We start from the raw sequence: 20,584 nt of genomic DNA, 5'->3' as shown, positions 1-20,584 counted from the left end.
GTGTGTCCCCCAGAGCTGCACCGGGGGTCCTGCACCCCTGGAATTGGCATTGCCCACCCCAGCACCCCTTAACACTGAATTTCTAAGTGTGTGGGGATGGGTGACAGTGCTGAGGGTGACGCCAGGTCCTGCCGGGGGGGGGACTGTGTGTGGGGACCTTGGTCTGGGGTGTATTTTGGGAGGGGAAATTCCCCCTGGGGTGTGAGCAGGAGGCTGCAGGGATCCCCCCATCCCCGCGCCAGCCCTTTGCTCCCTGGGATCAATCATTTACCCACTGTGACCTTCGCTTTGGCCCCCGGCCCAGGGGGGCGGTTTGAGGTGTGGAGGGGGGCGAGTGGCTTGGGGGGATAACGTTGCACCTCGCAGCGGGGTGACACTGTGGCGTGGGTGCCCTGGAGCATCCTGCACCCCTCTCCTTGCTGGGTGCCCCCCACCATCCTGGGTGTGCCGCCCCCCCATCCGGGCTCCACTTTGGCCCCTTTATCTGGGGGGGGGCCCTGTGCAGGGCTGGGAAGGCGGCCCAGAGGAGGAGGAGGAGGAGGGGAGAGGCCATGCCGGAGCTTTGCCAGATGTGGGAAAGGAGAGAAGGGGGGACACACACATGCTTTCCGTCACATTGGGACCCCCCCCCCCCATCATCCTAAAACCCCCACCCCCCCGGGATGCAGCCCCTCGTGTGCCAGAGCCCCCCAGCTTTGGGAGAGCGTCCCCCGGGCAGGATGTCCCCGCGATGGGGGGGTGGAGAGCGAGTGTCCCTCTGCAGCTCCCCCCCTGCACCCCCCGCGTTGTTCTGGGCGGGAGGAGGAGGAGCGGGGCCAAGGGCCGGCGGGCAGGGAGCGGGCAGGAGAGCAGGCAGGGGCTGGAAACATCTGTCATGCTGGCGGAGCTGCTCTTCCAGGCTGCCTGTGTGTCCCTGTTGCTCTCGGGGGGCCAGGGCAGGGTGTACCCCGGGAGGAAGAAGCCGCCCAGCTTTGCCGTGGAGAGGTAGCCCGGGTTTCCTCCCCCCTTCCCTTTTCCTTCTTCCCGGCGGCACCTGGGGACGGTGCCGAGCTCTGGCCATCCGTCCCCTCGGCTGCCTTCGGGGTTCCAGCCGCGCCCCCCATCCCGGCGGGAGGGGCTGGTACCCCGTGTGTCCCCCCTCTGCCCTGGGTGACCGGGATGAGCGGAGTGACCCTCGCAGGAGTCCCGCCCCGCATCAACATCCTGCTCCCCGCACCCTCGTCCTTCTCCCCGCACCCCCGTCCTGATCCCCGCATCCTCATCCTGCTCCCCACACCCTTGTCCCGCTCCTCACATCCTTGTCCCGCTCCCCACACCCCTGTCCTGCTCCCCGCATCCTTGTCCTGCTCCCCGCATCCTTGTCCCACTCCTCGCATCCTTGTCCTGCTCCCCGTGTGCTCCTGGGTACGTTTCCCCCTGTCCCCACGTACTGGGGTGTCTGGGCTGGCTGGGACACGGTTCTGTCCCACCCTGTTTTGGGGTCACACCGCACCCCGGTTTGCCCTCCACCTGCACCCCCATTCTGCCACCCGGCTGCGAACACGTCGTGTGTCCCCCTGTCCCCGCGGTTCCCGGGGCGGAGGCTCCCCAGGGACCTTTGCTCCCTGCCCGGGGGGCTGGGGACGCGGTGGCCTCAGCCTCTTGTCCGTCCGTCTGTCCCGCAGGCGCCGCGTGGGGCCCCACGTCTGCTTCTCGGGCTTCGGCAGCGGATGTTGCCCGGGGTGGATGCTGTCCCCGGGCAGCGGGCAGTGCACCCTGCGTGAGTACGGGCTCTGGGGACACGGGGACAAGCAGGGGGCCCTGTCCCCCTGACGGCCGCCTGTCCCCGCTCCCCGCAGCGCTTTGCTCCTTCGGCTGCGGCAGCGGCTTGTGCATCGCCCCCAACCTCTGCTCCTGCCCGGATGGGGAGCAGGGCATCACCTGCCCAGGTACCCCCCCCCAGGAGACCCCCGGGCTATCCTGGCAGGGGCCATCGCTCCTTGTCACCTCGCCCTGCGGCATCGCCCGGTGCCATCCCCGTCCCCGGCAGGGACGCTCTCAGGGGAGGGCGCATCCTTGAGGATGCAGGGAGGTGTGGGTGGGCCCTGGGGTGACACTGGTGTCCCTGCGGACCCCCTGTCCCTCTTCCAGAGCCACCGGGGACGTGCGGGGAGTACGGCTGCGACCTGTCCTGTAACCACGGCGGGTGCCAGGAGGTGGCCCGCGTCTGTCCCCTCGGCTTCTCCATGGTGGAGACACCCAACGGCATCCGCTGCACCGGTGAGCCGGGCTGGGGAGGTCTCGCTGGGCCGGCAGGGGGTGTCCGGGTGGCGGTGACCCCCCCATTTCCAGCTGTCCCCTCTCTCCCCCAGACATCAACGAGTGCCTGAGCGCTGCCTGCGAGGGTCTGTGTGTCAACACCGAGGGCGGCTTCGTCTGCGAGTGCGGCCCTGGGATGCAGCTCTCCGCCGACCGCCACAGCTGCCAGGGTGCGGAGGCCGGGGGTGGCGGGGGGACAAGCGGGGGCCACTGATGCTCAGCCTGTGTCCCCCCGCTCAGATACAGACGAGTGCCTGGCCACGCCGTGCCAGCACCGCTGCAAGAACAGCATCGGCAGCTACCGCTGCTCCTGCCGGCCCGGCTACCACCTCCACGGGAACCGGCACTCCTGCGTGGGTGAGCACCGCGACCCCCCTTAGCCCCCGTCGTGCCACGAAACCCAGGGGACAGAGGTGACGGTTGAGCCCATCCGGAGGGTGCTGTCACCTTGTCCTCATCCTGGAGGGGGTGGCTCGGTGCCTCTTCCCGGGGTGGCGGCACCTCCTGCCCGGCCACTGACAAGTCCCCGTGTCCCCCCCCGAGATGTCAACGAATGCCGGTGGGCGGGCGAGCGCCGAGCCTGCCAGCACTCCTGCCACAACACCCCGGGCAGCTTCCTCTGCTCCTGCCGCCCCGGGTACCGCCTCAGCGGCGACAGGGTCTCCTGCGAAGGTACCGGGGTCCCCCTGCGGGCAGGGACGCCCCGAATCCCCGCCTGCCCTCGGTGACGTCTGTTCCTTCCCTTCCAGGTTACCCCAAATCCATCCTGGCCCCGTCGCCCATCCTGCAGTCCCTGCAGCATCCGCCCACCCTCCTCCTGCTTCCTCCCGGCTCGGGGAGTCCCCTCCTTGTCCCCAGGGGGTCCCCTTCACCTCACTTCCCTGCTGCAGCTCCTGGGACCCAAATCCCCCCCTCCTCCCCGGCCACCCCGCGGGCGGTGGGACCCCCCGGTACCGCCACCCCATCGTCCCCTCACTGCTGGCACCGGGGGGCTCCGCGGGAGCCCGGCGCTCGCTGGACAGAACCGGGGTGCCGGAGCTGCACCTGCCAGGTGAGCCCCCCCATGTCCCCCCCACGGCACCAGTACGACGTGGGGCTGAACTGGTGCGTGCCCTTCGCAGGGGGGGCGAGTTCTGTGCGAAGCCGTGAGCTGCCCCGTCCCCTGCTCCCACCCGCTGCCCCCCCCGGCCGAGGGCTGCTGCCCCAGCTGCGCAGGTGAGCCCTGGACCCCCCCCAATCCCCGCCGTCCGAATGGCCCCCCCTGACCCCCCTGCTTTGCAGGCTGCCTGTACGAGGGGGTGTCCCGGCCCGAGGGCGATGTTTTCAGCCCATCCGATGAGAATTGCACTGTCTGCGTCTGCCTGGTGAGCCCCCATCATCCCGGGGGGGGCAGCAGCATCCCGCGGGGGAGCATCCCCCCGCATCCCTGCTCAGCCGTGCGCTCCGGGGTGATGGAGCGGGACGTGCTGGGGTGGGTGATACCCCAGTGTCACCCCCCCCGGCCGCCCCGTGACCCCCCCCCGCTCTGCTCGCAGTCTGGGAACGTCTCCTGCATCTCCCCCGAGTGCCCCCCCGGCTCCTGCCCCAGCCCCTCGCCCACGGACTGCTGCTCCTGCCAGCCAGGTGCGTCCCTGGGACCCCCAAATCTGAGGTGGGGGGAGCCCAGGGGATGGGTTTTGGGGACGGGGGGCTTGCCCCCAGCTCCACTGTCTTTCTTCTCCCCAGCAAAATGCAGTTTTCGGGGCCGCACGTATGCACATGGTGCCCGGTTCAGCCTGGATGGGGACGATTGCACCACCTGCATCTGCCAGGTGGGTCCTGGGGGGTTTGGGGGGTCCCCAGGGATGCCCCAGGCCCCCACACACCATCCTGCTGCTGGGGGGAGCCAGGCTTTGCTGGGAGCTGAGGCAGGAGCTGACGTGTCCCCATGTCCCCAGGGCGGTGAGGTGGAGTGCTCCTTCGCCCCCTGTCCCATGCTGGACTGTCCCCAGCACCAGCGTCACCTGGGCCCCGGGCAGTGCTGTGTCACCTGCCGGGACCCCCCTGCTCCCACTGGTGAGCCCGCGCTGGGGGACAGCTGGGGACAGGGAGAGTGGGATGAGGGGACACCTGGGGGACAGGAGCCATGGAACTTGTGGGACACTTGGGGAATGGGGAGAGTGAGATGTGGGAGAAGCCTGGGGACAGGTAGAGGGGGACGTGAGGGACAGTGAGGATGGAGCAGGGGACACCTGGGGACGGGCAGGGCGGGATGGGGAGGACACTTGGGGATGGGGAGGTTGGGAATATGTGGGCACAGGGAGGGTGGGTTGTGTGTGACAGCTGGGGACAAGGAGGATGGGATGCAGTGGACACTTGGGGATGGGCAGGGGACATGGGGAGCTGGATGTGGGTGCAGGGGCACTGGCAGGGGCCTGGGAGGGCTGCAGAGGGGTTTGGAGGTGGCACAGGATGGCACCTGAAGGGCTGGGGGTCCCCATGTCCCCTTCTGTCCCCGCAGGTTGCTCCGTGGATGACAACGGGGTGGCGTTTCCCGTGGGACAGATCTGGTCTCCGGGCGATCCCTGTGAGTTGTGCATCTGCCAGGTGAATGAGAACCTGCTCTGCTTCACGCCCTGCCTGCCCCCCGCCCCGGCTCCTGTCCCCTGTCCCTTGGGCTGCTGGTGGCCACGCTCCCGGCAGCTCCCCGGCTCCGTGGGCTCCGAACGCAGCGGTTCGGGGCAGCCCGAGGTCTCTGGCAAGTGTTTCCCCACAGGCAGACGGGTCGGTGAGCTGCCAGCGCACGGACTGCGTGGAGACCTGTCCCTACCCCATCCGCACCCCCGGGCAGTGCTGCCCCGACTGCTCCGCAGGTGATGAGTGCTGGGGGCACTGTGTCCCCGCTCTGTCCCCTCTGTGTCCCCTCTGCATCGCTTCTGCATCCCCTGTGTTCCCCAGGCATCCCCTCCGTGTCCCTCTGCGTCCCCTCTGCATCCCTCTTGCATCCCTTGTGTCCCCTCTGCATCCCTCCTGCATCCCCTTCCTGCAATCCCAGGCAGGATCAGACCCAGCAAATCTGGGCTTAAGCAGAGAGCAATCCTGAGGGGTCCCCAAGCCACCTGGTGACCCCACGTTGCACCAGGGGAGGTTGAGGTTGGATGTGGGGAACAATTTCTTCCCCAAAGGGCTGTGGGGCATTGGAACAGGCTGCCCAGGGCAGTGCTGGAGTCACCATCCCCGGAGGGTTGGACAGACGGACATGAGGTTCTCAGGACATGGGGCAGGGACAGGGCTGGGGGAATGGGTGGACTCAATGGTCTTGAGGGGCTTTTCCACCCAAAATGATTGTGTGATTCTGTGATTCTCAGGCTGCACCTACATGGGCCGGATCTTCTACAACAACGAGACCTTCCCCTCCGTGCTCGACCCCTGTCTCAGCTGCATCTGCCTGGTGAGGGCTGCGCCGGGCACCGCCACATATTTCCATCTCCTGCCCCGTGAGCTGAACCCCAGTTTGTTCCTCCCTTGCAGGAAAAAGCTCTTGGGTATTTCGAGGCTGCCCCTCTCACCTTTTCCCCACCCCGGGAGGGCTCTGACACCCTCGTGTCTCTCTCGCAGCTGGGCTCGGTGGCCTGCTCGCCCGTGGACTGTGCCATCTTCTGCACCTACCCCTTCCACCCCGAGGGCGAGTGCTGCCCCGTCTGTAATGGTAGGAGCCGGGGGGCAACCATGGGACCCTGTCCTGGCACCCTGTGATCCCCCCGCCCCAGGCTGAGTTGTGCTTTGCACCCCCCAGACTGCAACTACCAGGGTCGGAAGGTGGTGAATGGGCAGAGCTTCACCCCCGAGGGACAGCCCTGCACCCGCTGTACCTGCCAGGTGACGGGGGGACCTGTGGGGTGACAGAGGGGGCCGGGAGGGGGTGGCTGACCCCTCCTTTGCCCCCAGCTCGGGGAGGTGAGCTGCGAGAAGAGGCTTTGTCCCCGGTCTTGTGCGGAGCCCCCCGCACTGCCCGCTGCCTGCTGCCCCCCCTGCCCAGGTAACGGGACACCAGGGACACTTGGAGACATCCCTGCCCTGGGGGACATGGCCACATTGTGGCCCCCACACAGGGTGGGGGGGTCCTGGGGGTGGGTGTTAACCAAAAACTTCTCTCATTAGCTGCAGATGTCCAGAGCAGCAACGTGTCCCTGTCCCCATCCCACGGGGACTCACACGGTGACACCCCACACCCCAGCCCCCCGACATCCACCCGGCCCTCCCCCCACCGCCTGGCCCAGCTCCTGATCCCCAACACAACCCCCCACGCTCCCTCTCTGGGGAGTGAAGGGGCTGGGGAGCCCCCCCCGACCACCCTGAGCCCCCCCAGAGACCCTCTGACCACCCTGAGCCCCCCTGACACCCCCTCTGAGGCCACGGTCCCCCCAGGTCCCCGCAGCTCCAGCCCCAAGGATCAGGGACCCCCTGGGGACACAGAACCCTCTGCTGTGTCACCGGCTTCCTAGGACCCAGGTGACACAGGAGGAGGATGAGAATGGGAAGTGCAGGACCAGCAGGTCTGGCCCAGCAGGTCCCCCCGGGGGGGTGGGTGGCTGGGGAGGGGGTGCCAAGGAGACAAGGTGGGGTGGGGGATGCTCCTGGCCGGGCTGGGGTGTCCCAAGCCAGCCCCAGACTGCAGCATGTGCCCCTGGGAGGGGACAAAGTGCCACTCTGTCACCAATAAAGTCGCCCTGTTATTTATGTCCCGTCCCTCCTGTTCCATGAGCTGAACCCAGAACCCAGCTACAGGACTTTGGAGTGGAAATTGGGATGAGTGGCCCCATGGGATGACAAGGAGAGAGTTTGTCCCCCCGGCGTGGAGTTTAGGGACAGGAGGGACATCGGCAGGGACATGGTGGCAGCGCCAGCCCTTCCCAAAGACACACAACACACAGGTGTTTGCCTACAGTTTTATTGTGCTCGGTGTCAGCAGCAAGAGGGGCCAGGGCCAGGGACAGCTCTGCCAGTCACCAGGCTGGGGACAGCGGAGACAGCGGGGACAGCTGCCTGTCCCTGTCCCCAGCGCCGTGGTGTGCGCTCAGGGCAGGCGGGACAGCCCCACTTGGTTGGTGGCCCTGTCGAAGATGACGTAGTACTCACGGATGAAGACGTCCCCGAGGATCCAGAGCTCGCCCGACTCGGTGGGGACACCCATGGATTGGAGTCCAAGGCTGCAGGACCCTTGGCTCTGCACCAAAAAATACGCTGGGTACCAGTTCTGGACCCCCGAGTCCCCCCAAGTCCCCTGCCCGGTGTGATGCTCACCTCGATCACGTAGGCGCTGGGCGGCACGGGGAAACTGTGGCCGTGGATGTGGAAGACGATGTCAGGCAGCGAAGAGACAGAGTCACAGCTGATCTGGAGGGGGACAGTGGCAGGTGGGGTCATTGGCCATCCCGAGAGGCACCACGTGTCCCCAGGAGCAATGGGGACCATTGCACCATGTCCCAGGGACTGATGGTGACCAGTGCCCCATGGAGCAGCCCCAGGGTCCAGCTGGACACCCCACAAAGCCCCAGATGTCCCCAAAGCCCTCCTTGCCCCCCCAGAGCCTCACATATCCCTCAGAGTCGGCGCCCAGCTTGGACATGGTGGCTTCAAAGGCTTTGTTGGGCATGGCAATCAGCGAGGTGCCCGTGTCCACAATGGCCTGGCAGGTGTACTCACAGGCGACCACGTTGTCATCAAGGGAGACCCTGGGGAGAGGAGGACAGGGTGAGGGGCTGCATCCCCAAAAAACAGCGTGTGGGGCAGGAGGAGCCGCTGGGGCTGGGGGTTGTGCTGGGTCTACTTGTCCATGGTGATCTGCCAGTAGGTTTCGGCAGAGAGAGGGATCCATTTGATGCCAGTGAGGGTGTAGAGCGGGTCGATGGCACCAAAGAGGACAAAGCTGCCACTCTTCCCATCCCTGTAAAGGGGGAGACATCAGGTGGGGGTCTCGTCGCTTTGCTGCCATCATCCCCCACCAGGGCTGATGTTTCCAGGAGCCACTGGGCATCGCAGTGGCCAGAGCCCCGGTGGGAGGAGAACGGGAGAAAATCCTCCGCTCTGGCCAGGACTTACCTGCTCAGGTAGACGGAGAAGAGGTCCCTGGCCACCAGATGTTCTGCCATCATGTTGTCAAAGACGGGGGTGGCTCCGGAGGAGGAGATACTGGGGAAAGCCAGCCCCAGGATGCCATCGAAGGGGGAGTAGTAAAAGAAATCACCGGGTTCAGTCTCAGACAGCCCAAAGATCTGGTTTTGGACCTGAATGTCTGCGACCTGGTTGGGGAGATGAGGAGAGAGGGGGATGGTTGAGTTTGAGTGGGTGGTTCCCTGATATCCCTGCTCCTGTGGAATAGGGGGGTTGGTTTTCCCCCCGCCTTACGGTGACGGTGTCGTAGCCCAGGACGCCGGTCATGCTGCCAGTGCCATAGGCGATGGAGACGCTTTCATTGGTGCTGATAAAGGTGGAGGACTTTGTGGGGTTGAAACGGTTGTGGTCACCTGCGGGTATGGGAAGTATACAGTGACAGTCCATCCTGTGCTTGGGGACCAAGGGTGACTCCCCCAGTGTTCCCACATCAACCCGTGTCCCTTGAGAGAGACAGGGCAGAGCTGTCCTCCTCTCCCTGCCCTGCCATGGGCTTCCCCAGCATCGGCCCAGGTGGCCACGGGGCTACCAGACACCTACTGCAGGCCAGGCTTTTGCAGTAGATCGAGGGCACCCAGAGGTTGGAGGAGCCGGTGTCGAAGATGACGGTGAACTCCTGGATTGGGGTGCCAATGGAGATGGTGCCGTAGTACTCGTTCTGGCAAAGCGAGGTGGGGAAGGCATTAGCCAGATGGGTAAGTGACTAGTGGGATGGATAGTGGGCTAGTGGATGGGGTAAGGGACTGATGGGATGGATAATGGGCTAGTAGGATGGTTAAGGGGCTGGCAGGATGGATACTGAGCTAGTGGGATGGGTGATGGGTGACAGGAATGGATAGAGGTCTGGTGGGTCAGGTAAGGGGCTAGTGGGTCAGGTAAGGGACTAGTGGATCAGGTAAGGGACTGGTGGGATGAAATATGGACTAGCAGGATGGGTAATGTGCCGGTGGCCCCGCGGGCTGCCTGGCGTGCTCACATCCAGGTAGTTGACCATGGGCTCAGAGGAGCCAAAGATGTTGAAGAACTTGGCGGCCGGGTTGTAGGGGTGCTGCTCCAGGAACTGCTCCAGCAAGCCGTTCTCCCGCAGCACCTGCCGCAGGGACTTCCCCCTCCTCAGAGGGATCCTGGGGACAGGGGACACCAGCTGTCACTGGGAACCGGCCAGAGGATGTGCCCTGGGGGGCCGCCTTGTCCCCCAACCCCTCCTGTGGGACATGGGGACCATTCTTGCTGTATGGAGCTGTGCTCATGGCTCGGGGGCTGCTGGCTGTCGCCACATCCCTGCTGCATCTCTCTCTCAGCGTAGGGGTCCCCATGGTCACCCTGATACCCTCGTACTCACCTGGTGACATGACACTGGGCCAGGGCCACCAACGCGAGGAGCAGGAGCACCTTCATGGTTGCCTTCTGCCAGCCAAGTGGTGAAGTGACGCAGTGCTTGTGCCACCGGCCCCTTATATGCCAAAGCCGGCTTGTTTGGCCAGCGGCCGCGATAAGAAAGGCAAACGGCTCTGGAGAGGTTATCAGAACGTCCTTACGGGGGACAGGGCAGGGGCCAGGACATCCAGCTCGGGGCTCTCCATCTTCCCTGGGGTCAGAGCAGAGATGCTGGTGACAGCCCGGGGGAGAAACAGAGAGAAAAATATTTATTTTCCAGAGAATAATATTTATTTTCCCGAGAGAAATATTTTCCAGTTGGCTTTATCCTGCGGGGGTGGCCACCACTGCTGCAGGGGGTGACAGTTTTGCAGGTGCCCTGGGGCACTCTGAACTGTTCTTGTCGCACGGGGAGCCCCTTCCTGCAGCCCCGGGGTTGGGTTTGGGTCACAAAGGACTTTAAAGCTCATCCAGTCACCCCCTGCCATGAGCAGGGACATCTTCACCCACACCACATTGCTCAATGTCCCATCCAACATGACCTTGAACCCTTCCAGGGATGAGGCATCCACCACCTGTCTGGGCAACCCGGGCCAGGCTCTCACCACCCTCCTGGGGAAGAATTTCTTCCTTATCTCTCATCTAAATGCATCACTTTTTTCAATTTTAAACCACCACTCTTTGTCCTATCACTACATTTTCCCCGGAGCCTTCTCCAGGCTGAACAACCCCAAGTCTCTCATCCCTTCCCCATGGGGAAGGTGCTCCAGCCCCATCACGGCTCTACCCTGCAGAACTGGGACCAGCTGGGCGGTCAAATAGGACTAGTCAAGGGGAAAGAGCAGCTCAGGATGGTTCAATGACGCCAAGGTCGCCCGTGCTGAGCTGCGTCAGAGGCACCCACGGGCTGGACCCGGGTCCCCGTCACAGCCCCACGTGCGGTTGATGCGGCTGCCGGCGCGGTCACCTTGTCCCAGCGCTCGGAGGAAAACAAAGCCGGACCCTGCGGTGACAGCCTGGGGACCGGTCTGCCCAGGGGCACCGTGCCGGCTGGGAAACCCTCCAGGCTGGTTTCACCCCAGGTGTAAATCATTTAAAAAATCAGGAGAGGAGCTAAATTGCACCCAAGGAATGAAATTCAGATGAACGTGGTGGGATCTGATGGGAGAAAATGATGAAACGTTGAATTCTCTGGAGCAAAAGGAAGGTTTGATGCATTCAGGTCAGGGTCTGGAAAGGACAAGGTCTTGGCTGACCCTCAATAATGGAAAATCTGGACCTGGCAGGAGGTCACAGCCTGAAAACCCCACATGGAGACTTGGCACTGCGGTCCCTCCAGCCTCGGAAGCCGGTCTGTGCCCCGGGAGCTGTGAACTGCCAAAAATCAGACATTAGACAATGGCAGTGACTTGCCATAGAATCCTAGAATCATTTTGGTTGGAAGAGACCCTCAAGATCACCGAGTCCGGCCGTTATCCCACCCCTGAGAACCTCATGTCCGTCTGTCCAATCCTCCAGGGATGGTGACTCCAGCACTGCCCTGGGCAGCCTGTTCCAATGCCCCACAGCCCTTTGGGAAGAAATTGTTCTCAGCCCATCGATCCAGCCCATCCAGATCCCTCTGTATGGCCATCCCACCCTCCAGCAGATCAACACTCCCACCCCATTTGGTGTCATCTGCAAACTCACTGAGGGTGCACTCAGTCCCCTCATCCAGATCATTGGTAAAGAGATTAAACAGAAGTGGCCCCCGTCCTGAGCCCTGGGGACACCACTCGTGACCGGCCAACAGCTGGTTTGGCTCCGTTCACCACAACTCTTTGGGCCCAGCCATCCAGCCAGTTCTTTACCCAGCGAAGAGGATCCATCAGGAGGTGCTGTGGGATACGGTGTCCAAGGCTTTGCTGAAGTCCAAGTACACAACGTCCACAGCCTTTCCCTCATCTACTAGATGGGTCACCTTGTCGTAGAAGGAGAATGGGTTGGTCAAACAAGACCTGCCTGCCTCACTCCTGTGCAAGGCAGTGACGCGTTGTGTTGAACAGGAGTTCGGATAAGGAGCAGCCCTGAAAAGGGGATGATTCACTGCAAACACACAGAAAACATTTGTATGTTATCGGAGCTGAATGCTTGAGGCTGCATCCGACAGCAGGGAAGCTGCCGTAGCCAGTTGCCTTGGGACCGCTCTGACGGGCTGTTAAATTACACCTGGGGTGAAACCAGCCTGGAGGGTTTCCCAGCCGGCACGGTGCCCCTGGGCAGACCGGTCCCCAGGCTGTCACCGCAGGGTCCGGCTTTGTTTTCCTCCGAGCGCTGGGACAAGGTGACCGTGCCGGCAGCCGCATCAACCGCACGTGGGGCTGTGACGGGGACCCGGGTCCAGCCCGTGGGTGCCTCTGACGCAGCTCAGCACGGGCGACCTTGGCGTCATTGAACCATCCTGAGCTGCTCTTTCCCCTTGACTAGTCCTGTTTGACCGCCCAGCTGGTCCCAGTTCTGCGGGGAAGAGCCGTGATGGGGCTGGAGCACCTATCCCATGGGGAAGGGATGAGAGACTTGGGGTTGTTCAGCCTGGAGAAGGCTCCGGGGAAAATGTAGTGATAGGACAAAGAGTGGTGGTTTAAAATTGAAAAAAGTGATGCATTTAGATGAGAGATAAGGAAGAAATTCTTCCCCAGGAGGGTGGTGAGAGCCTGGCCTGGGTTGCCCAGACAGTTGGTGGATGCCTCATCCCTGGAAGGGTTCAAGGTCATGTTGGATGGGACATTGAGCAATGTGGTGTGGGTGAAGATGTCCCTGCTCATGGCAGGGGGTGACTGGATGAGCTTTAAGGTCCTTTGTGACACAAACCCAACCCCGGGGCTGCAGGAAGGGGCTCCCCGTGCGACAAGAACAGTTCAGAGTGCCCCAGGGCACCTGCAAAACTGTCACCCCCTGCAGCGGTGGTGGCCACCTCCATAGGATAAAGCCAACTGGAAAATATTTCTCTCGGGAAAATAAATATTATTCCCTGGAAAATAAATATTTTTCTCTCTGTTTCTCCCCCGGACTGTCACCAGCATCTCTGCTCTGACCCCGGGGAAGATGGAGAGCCCCGAGCTGGATGTCCTGGCCCCTGCCCTGTCCCCCGTAAGGACGTTCTGATAACCTCTCCAGAGCCGTTTGCCTTTCTTATCGGGGCCGCTGGCCAAACAAGCCGGCTTTGGCATATAAGGGGCCGGTGGCACAACCGCTGTGTCACTTCATCACTTGGCTGGCAGAAGGCAACCATGAAGGTGCTCCTGCTCCTCGCGTTGGTGGCCCTGGCCCAGTGTCATGTCACCAGGTGAGTACGAGGGTATCAGGGTGACCATGGGGACCCCCACGCTGAGAGAGAGATGCAGCAGGGATGTGGCGACAGCCAGCAGCCCCCCAGCCATGGGCACAGCTCCATACAGCAAGAATGGTCCCCATGTCCCACAGGAGGGGTTGGGGGACAAGGCAGCCCCCCAGGGCACATCCTCTGGCCGGTTCCCAGTGACAGCTGGTGTCCCCTGTCCCCAGGATCCCTCTGAGGAGGGGGAAGTCCCTGCGGCAGGTGCTGCGGGAGAACGGCTTGCTGGAGCAGTTCCTGGAGCAGCACCCCTACAACCCGGCCGCCAAGTTCTTCAACATCTTTGGCTCCTCCGAGCCCATGGTCAACTACCTGGATGTGAGCACGCCAGGCAGCCCGCGGGGCCACCGGCACATTACCCATCCTGCTAGTCCATATTCCATCCCACCAGTCCCTTACCTGTTCCACTAGTCCCTTACCTGACCCACTAGTCCCTTACCTGACCCACCAGACCTCTATCCATTCCTGTCACCCATCACCCATCCCACTAGCCCAGTATCCATCCTGCCAGCCCCTTAACCATCCTACTAGCCCATTATCCATCCCATCAGTCCCTTACCCCATCCACTAGCCCACTATCCATCCCACTAGTCACTTACCCATCTGGCTAATGCCTTCCCCGCCTTGCTTTGCCAGAACGAGTACTACGGCACCATCTCCATTGGCACCCCAGACCAGGAGTTCACCGTCATCTTCGACACCGGCTCCTCCAACCTCTGGGTGCCCTCGATCTACTGCAAAAGCCTGGCCTGCAGTAGGTGTCTGGTAGCCCCGTGGCCACCTGGGCCGATGCTGGGGAAGCCCATGGCAGGGCAGGGAGAGGAGGACAGCTCTGCCCTGTCTCTCTCAAGGGACACGGGTTGATGTGGGAACACTGGGGGAGTCACCCTTGGTCCCCAAGCACAGGATGGACTGTCACTGTATACTTCCCATACCCGCAGGTGACCACAACCGTTTCAACCCCACAAAGTCCTCCACCTTTATTGGCACCAAAGAAAGCGTCTCCATCGCCTATGGCACTGGCAGCATGACCGGCGTCCTGGGCTACGACACCGTCACTGTAAGGCGGGGGGAAAACCAACCCCCCTATTCCACAGGAGCAGGGATATCAGGGAACCACCCACTCAAACTCAACCATCCCCCTCTCTCCTCATCTCCCCAACCAGGTCGCAGACATTCAGATCCAAAACCAGATCTTTGGGCTGTCTGAGACTGAACCCGGCGATTTCTTTTACTACTCCCCCTTCGATGGCATCCTGGGGCTGGCTTTCCCCAGTATCTCCTCCTCCGGAGCCACCCCCGTCTTTGACAACATGATGGCAGAACATCTGGTGGCCAGGGACCTCTTCTCCGTCTACCTGAGCAGGTAAGTCCTGGCCAGAGCGGAGGATTTTCTCCCGTTCTCCTCCCACCGGGGCTCTGGCCACTGCGATGCCCAGTGGCTCCTGGAAACATCAGCCTTGGTGGGGGATGATGGCAGCAAAGCGACGGGACTCCCACCTGATGTCTCCCCCTTTACAGGGATGAGAGTAGCGGCAGCTTTGTCCTCTTTGGTGCCATCGACCCGCTCTACACCCTCACTGGCATCAAATGGATCCCTCTCTCTGCCGAAACCTACTGGCAGATCACCATGGACAAGTAGACCCAGCACAACCCCCAGCCCCAGCGGCTCCCCTTGCCCCCACACGCTGTTTTTTGGGGATGCAGCCCCTCACCCTGTCCTCCTCTCCCCAGGGTCTCCCTTGATGACAACGTGGTCGCCTGTGAGTACACCTGCCAGGCCATTGTGGACACGGGCACCTCGCTGATCGCCATGCCCAACAAAGCCTTTGAAGCCACCATGTCCAAGCTGGGCGCCAACTCTGAGGGATATGTGAGGCTCTAGGGGGGCACAGAGGGCTTTGGGGACATCTGGGGCTTTGTGGGGTGTCCAGCTGGACCCTGGGGCTGCTCCATGGGGCACTGGTCACCATCAATCCCTGGGACATGGTGCAATGGTCCCCATTGCTCCTGGGGACACATGGTGCCTCTCGGGATGGCCAATGACCCCACCTGCCACTGTCCCCCTCCAGATCAGCTGTGACTCTGTCTCTTCGCTGCCTGACATCGTCTTCCACATCAACGGCCACAGTTTCCCCGTGCCGCCCAGCGCCTACGTGACCGAGGTGAGCATCACACCGGGCAGGGGACTTGGGGGGACTCGGGGGGTCCAGAACTGGTACCCAGTGTATTTTTTGGTGCAGAGCCAAGGGTCCTGCAGCCTTGGAATCCAATCCATGGGTGTCCCCACCGAGTCGGGCGAGCTCTGGATCCTCGGGGACGTCTTCATCCGCGAGTACTACGTCATCTTCGACAGGGCCACCAACCAAGTGGGGCTGTCCCGCCTGCCCTGAGCGCACACCACGGCGCTGGGGACAGGGACAGGCAGCTGTCCCCGCTGTCCCCAGCCTGGCGGCTGGCAGAGCTGTCCCTGGCCCTGGCCCCTCTTGCTGCTGCCACCAACCACAATAAAGCTGTAAAAAAGCATATGAGCATTGTGTGTCTTTGCAAAGGGCTGGTGCTGCCACCGTGTCCCTGGAGATGTCCCTCCTGTCCCAAAACCCTGCTCAGGGGGGACAAACTCCCTCCTTGTCATCCCATTGGGGGCCACTCACCTCAGATCCCCCCGAAGACAAAGCCCTATGGCTTTCCTCCCTGCAAGGGAGGAACAAACTGGGGTTCAGCTCACGGGGCAGGAGATGGAAACATCTGGCGGTGCCCGGCGCAGCCCTCGCCAGGCAGATGCAGCTGAGACAGGGGTGGAGCACGGAGGGGAAGGTCGTTGGTGTGGATCACACTGTCACACACCTGGCCTGCCACCTCGTTTCATCCAGCCCAGCACTTTGTGCCCACCTGGTGGCAATGCTGAGCTCCTTGTCCCCGGTCCTTGGAGAACAGTGTAGAGTTCGAGAGTTGGACCCTGGTTGTGGTTACAAAATCTGTTTTTTACTGGTACTTTAAAAAATAACATGTAATTGGCTAAAGTTCATGCATCTGTTCAATTTATCAAAAAACCGAATGAAGTGTTTGCCCAGTTGGGAGTACCCATTTAAGAGCAGCACAACCCTGTGTAATTCTTGTCCGTCTTGTCTTTCAGTGCCCCAAAGCAGTTACTAGTGTCCCCATCAGTCTCAACTGTTGCTCTTCTTGCACAGGCTCATCACTCTCCTGTACCTATGACCGCAGCTCCTGCAGCACAGTGTGTGTCACACACGCTGCACAGTGACCAGCGCTGGCAGGACCTGGGGACAAGGACCGGGGACAAGGAGCTCAGCATTGCCACCAGGTGGACACAAAGTGCTGGGCTGGATGAAACGAGGTGGCAGGCCAGGTGTGTGACAGTGCGATCCACACCAACGACCTTCCCCTCCGTGCTCCACCCCTGTCTCAGCTGCATCTGCCTGGCGAGGGCTGCGCCGGGCACCGCCAGATGTTTCCATCTCCTGCCCCGTGAGCTGAACCCCAGTTTGTTCCTCCCTTGCAGGGAGGAAAGCCATAGGGCTTTGTCTTCGGGGGGATCTGAGGTGAGTGGCCCCCAATGGGATGACAAGGAGGGAGTTTGTCCCCCCTGAGCAGGGTTTTGGGACAGGAGGGACATCCCCAGGGACACGGTGGCAGCGCCAGCCCTTTGCAAAGACACACAATGCTCATATGCTTTTTTACAGCTTTATTGTGGTTGGTGGCAGCAGCAAGAGGGGCCAGGGACATGGCCAGCTCTGCCAGCCACCAGGCTGGGGACAGCGGGGACAGCTGCCTGTCCCTGTCCCCAGCGCCGTGGTGTGCGCTCAGGGCAGGCGAGACAGCCCCACTTGGTTGGTGGCCCTGTCGAAGATGACGTAGTACTCGCGGATGAAGACGTCCCCGAGGATCCAGAGCTCGCCCGACTCGGTGGGGACATCCATGGATTGGATTCCAAGGCTGCAGGACCCTTGGCTCTGCACCAAAAAATACACTGGGTACCAGTTCTGGACCCCCCGAGTCCCCCCAAGTCCCCTGCCCGGTGTGATGCTCACCTCGGTCACGTAGGCGCTGGGCGGCACGGGGAAACTGTGGCCGTGGATGTGGAAGATGATGTCAGGCAGCGAAGAGACACAGTCACAGCTGATCTGGAGGGGGACAGTGGCAGGTGGGGTCATTGATCATCCCGAGAGGCACCATGTGTCCCCAGGAGCAATGGGGACCATTGCACCATGTCCCAGGGATTGATGGTGACCAGTGCCCCATGGAGCAGCCCTAGGGTCCAGCTGGTCACCCCACAAAGCCCCAGATGGCCCCAAAGCCCTCCTTGCCCTCCCAGAGCCTCACATATCCCTCAGAGTTGGCGCCCAGCTTGGACATGGTGGCTTCAAAGGCTTTGTTGGGCATGGCGATCAGCGAGGTGCCCGTGTCCACAATGGCCTGGCAGGATTGGTTACAGGCGACCACATTGTCACCAAGGGAAACCCTGGGGAGAGGAGGACAGGGTGAGGGGCTGCATCCCCAAAAAACAGCGTGTGGGGGCAAGGGGAGCCGCTGGGGCTGGGGGTTGTGCTGGGTCTACTTGTCCATGGTGATCTGTCAGTAGGTTTCGGCAGAGAGAGGGATCCATTTCACGCCAGTGAGGGTGTAGAGCGGGTCGATGGCACCAAAGAGGACAAAGCTGCCACTCTTCCCATCCCTGTAAAGGGGGAGACATCAGGTGGGGGTCCCGTCGCTTTGCTGCCATCATCCCCCACCAGGGCTGATGTTTCCAGGAGCCACTGGGCATCGCAGTGGCCAGAGCCCCGGTGGGAGGAGAACGGGAGAAAATCCTCCGCTCTGGCCAGGACTTACCTGCTCAGGTAGACGGAGAAGAGGTCCCTGGCCACCAGATGTTCTGCCATCATGTTGTCAAAGACGGGGGTGGCTCCGGAGGAGGAGATGCTGGGGAAAGCCAGCCCCAGGATGCCATCGAAGGGGGAGTAGTAAAAGGAAAAGCCGGGTTCAGTCTCAGACAGCCCAAAGATCTGGTTTCGGACCTGAATGTCTGCAACCTGGTTGGGGAGATGAGGAGAGAGGGGGATGGTTGAGTTTGAGTGGGTGGTTCCCTGATATCCCTGTTCCTGTGGAATAGGGGGGTTGGTTTTCCCCCCGCCTTACGGTGACGGTGTCGTAGCCCAGGACGCCGGTCATGCTGCCAGTGCCATAGGCGATGGAGACGCTTTCTTTGGTGCCAATAAAGGTGGAGGACTTTGTGGGGTTGAAACGGTTGTGGTCACCTGCGGGTATGGGAAGTATACAGTGACAGTCCATCCTGTGCTTGGGGACCAAGGGTGACTCCCCCAGTGTTCCCACATCAACCCGTGTCCCTTGAGAGAGACAGGGCAGAGCTGTCCTCCTCTCCCTGCCCCGCCATGGGCTTCCCCAGCATCGGCCCAGGTGGCCACGGGGCTACCAGACACCTACTGCAGGCCAGGCTTTGGCAGTAGATCGAGGGCACCCAGAGGTTGGAGGAGCCGGTGTCGAAGATGACGGTGAACTCCTGGATTGGGGTGCCGATGGAGATGGTGCCGTAGTACTCGTTCTGGCAAAGCGAGGTGGGGAAGGCATTAGCCAGATGGGTAAGTGACTAGTGGGATGGATAGTGGGCTAGTGGATGGGGTAAGGGACTGATGAGATGGATAATGGGCTAGTAGGATGGTTAAGGGGCTGGCAGGGTGGATACTGGGCTAGTGGGATGGGTGATGTGTGATAGGAATGGATAGAGGTCTGGTGGGTCAGGTAAGGGGCTAGTGGGTCAGGTAAGGGACTAGTGGGTCAGGTAAGGGACTAGTGGATCAGGTAAGGGACTGGTGGGATGGATAATGGACTAGCAGGATGGGTAATGGGCCGGTGGCCCCACAGGCTGCCTGGCGTGCTCACATCCAGGTAGTTGACCATGGGCTCGGAGGAGCCAAAGATGTTGAAGAATTTGGCGGCCGGGTTGTAGGGGTGCTGCTCCAGGAACTGCTCCAGCAAGCCGTTCTCCCGCAGCACCTGCCGCAGGGACTTCCCCCTCCTCAGAGGGATCCTGGGGACAGGGGACACCAGCTGTCACTGGGAACCGGCCAGAGGATGTGCCCTGGGGGGCTGCCTTGTCCCCCAACCCCTCCTGTGGGACATGGGGACCATTCTTGCTGTATGGAGCTGTGCCCATGGCTGGGGGGCTGCTGGCTGTCGCCACATCCCTGCTGCATCTCTCTCTCAGCGTGGGGGTCCCCATGGTCACCCTGATACCCTCGTACTCACCTGGTGACATGACACTGGGCCAGGGCCACCAACGCGAGGAGCAGGAGCACCTTCATGGTTGCCTTCTGCCAGCCAAGTGATGAAGTAATGCAGCGGTTGTGCCACCGGCCCCTTATATGCCAAAGCCGGCTTGTTTGGCCAGCGGCCGCGATAAGAAAGGCAAACGGCTCTGGAGAGGTTATCAGAACGTCCTTACGGGGGACAGGGCAGGGGCCAGGACATCCAGCTCGGGGCTCTCCATCTTCCCCGGGCTCAGAGCAGAGATGCTGGTGACAGCCCGGGGGAGAAACAGAGAGAAAAATGTTTATTTTCCAGGGAATAATATTTATTTTCCCGAGAGAAATATTTTCCAGTTGGCTTTATCCTATGGAGGTGGCCACCACTGCTGCAGGGGGTGACAGTTTTGCAGGTGCCCTGGGGCACTCTGAACTGTTCTTGTCGCACGGGGAGCCCCTTCCTGCAGCCCCGGGGTTGGGTTTGTGTCACAAAGGACCTTAAAGCTCATCCAGTCACCCCCTGCCATGAGCAGGGACATCTTCACCCACACCACATTGCTCAATGTCCCATCCAACATGACCTTGAACCCTTCCAGGGATGAGGCATCCACCAACTGTCTGGGCAACCCAGGCCAGGCTCTCACCACCCTCCTGGGGAAGAATTTCTTCCTTATCTCTCATCTAAATGCATCACTTTTTTCAATTTTAAACCACCACTCTTTGTCCTATCACTACATTTTCCCCGGAGCCTTCTCCAGGCTGAACAACCCCAAGTCTCTCATCCCTTCCCCATGGGATAGGTGCTCCAGCCCCATCACGGCTCTTCCCCGCAGAACTGGGACCAGCTGGGCGGTCAAACAGGACTAGTCAAGGGGAAAGAGCAGCTCAGGATGGTTCAATGACGCCAAGGTCGCCCGTGCTGAGCTGCGTCAGAGGCACCCACGGGCTGGACCCGGGTCCCCGTCACAGCCCCACGTGCGGTTGATGCGGCTGCCGGCACGGTCACCTTGTCCCAGCGCTCGGAGGAAAACAAAGCCGGACCCTGCGGTGACAGCCTGGGGACCGGTCTGCCCAGGGGCACCGTGCCGGCTGGGAAACCCTC

At 61.9% G+C, this 20,584-nt stretch overlaps 3 protein-coding genes and 1 pseudogene across 4 annotated transcripts; 2 read left to right on the top strand and 2 right to left on the bottom strand.

Annotated features, from left to right (window-relative positions):
• Positions 1–874: 874 nt before the first annotated feature.
• On the top strand, positions 875–6,782 carry VWCE (von Willebrand factor C and EGF domains; the record flags this gene model as incomplete). The annotated part of the gene is made up of 20 exons (XM_080346189.1): positions 875–984; positions 1,665–1,759; positions 1,839–1,928; positions 2,131–2,259; positions 2,352–2,468; positions 2,539–2,655; positions 2,815–2,970; positions 3,048–3,349; positions 3,420–3,513; positions 3,580–3,662; positions 3,834–3,921; positions 4,024–4,109; positions 4,236–4,353; positions 4,799–4,884; positions 5,054–5,150; positions 5,646–5,728; positions 5,896–5,986; positions 6,074–6,156; positions 6,226–6,316; positions 6,439–6,782. The coding sequence occupies 20 exons, from the start codon at positions 875–877 to the stop codon at positions 6,780–6,782; spliced, it is 2,460 nt and encodes an 819-aa protein (XP_080202315.1).
• Positions 6,783–7,354: 572 nt separating this feature from the next.
• On the bottom strand, positions 7,355–9,849 carry LOC308040939 (pepsin A-like; the record flags this gene model as incomplete). Its single annotated transcript, XM_080345317.1, has 9 exons — positions 7,355–7,504; positions 7,582–7,674; positions 7,874–8,012; positions 8,108–8,224; positions 8,380–8,579; positions 8,686–8,804; positions 8,992–9,109; positions 9,428–9,575; positions 9,794–9,849. 9 exons carry the CDS (start codon positions 9,847–9,849, stop codon positions 7,355–7,357), a joined length of 1,140 nt encoding a protein of 379 aa, XP_080201443.1.
• A 3,248-nt stretch (positions 9,850–13,097) lies between these two features.
• LOC308040938 (pepsin A-like) lies at positions 13,098–15,594 on the top strand (the record flags this gene model as incomplete). The annotated part of the gene is made up of 9 exons (XM_080345316.1): positions 13,098–13,153; positions 13,372–13,519; positions 13,838–13,955; positions 14,143–14,261; positions 14,368–14,567; positions 14,723–14,839; positions 14,936–15,074; positions 15,274–15,366; positions 15,445–15,594. 9 exons carry the CDS (start codon positions 13,098–13,100, stop codon positions 15,592–15,594), a joined length of 1,140 nt encoding a protein of 379 aa, XP_080201442.1.
• Positions 15,595–17,025: 1,431 nt separating this feature from the next.
• Positions 17,026–19,542, bottom strand: LOC308040937 (pepsin A-like; annotated as a pseudogene). The gene is made up of 9 exons: positions 19,487–19,542; positions 19,121–19,268; positions 18,665–18,782; positions 18,359–18,477; positions 18,053–18,252; positions 17,781–17,897; positions 17,546–17,684; positions 17,254–17,346; positions 17,026–17,175 (listed from the first exon to the last, which is right to left on the bottom strand). The product of its transcript is annotated as a pepsin A-like (transcript).
• Positions 19,543–20,584: the final 1,042 nt, after the last annotated feature.

This window comes from Nesoenas mayeri (genome assembly GCF_963082525.1).
Source record: "Nesoenas mayeri genome assembly, chromosome: 5".
Taxonomy (NCBI): Eukaryota; Metazoa; Chordata; class Aves; order Columbiformes; family Columbidae; genus Nesoenas; species Nesoenas mayeri.
The sequence above is the reverse complement of the archived record's forward strand: the minus strand, read 5'-3'. Positions and strand labels throughout refer to the sequence as shown.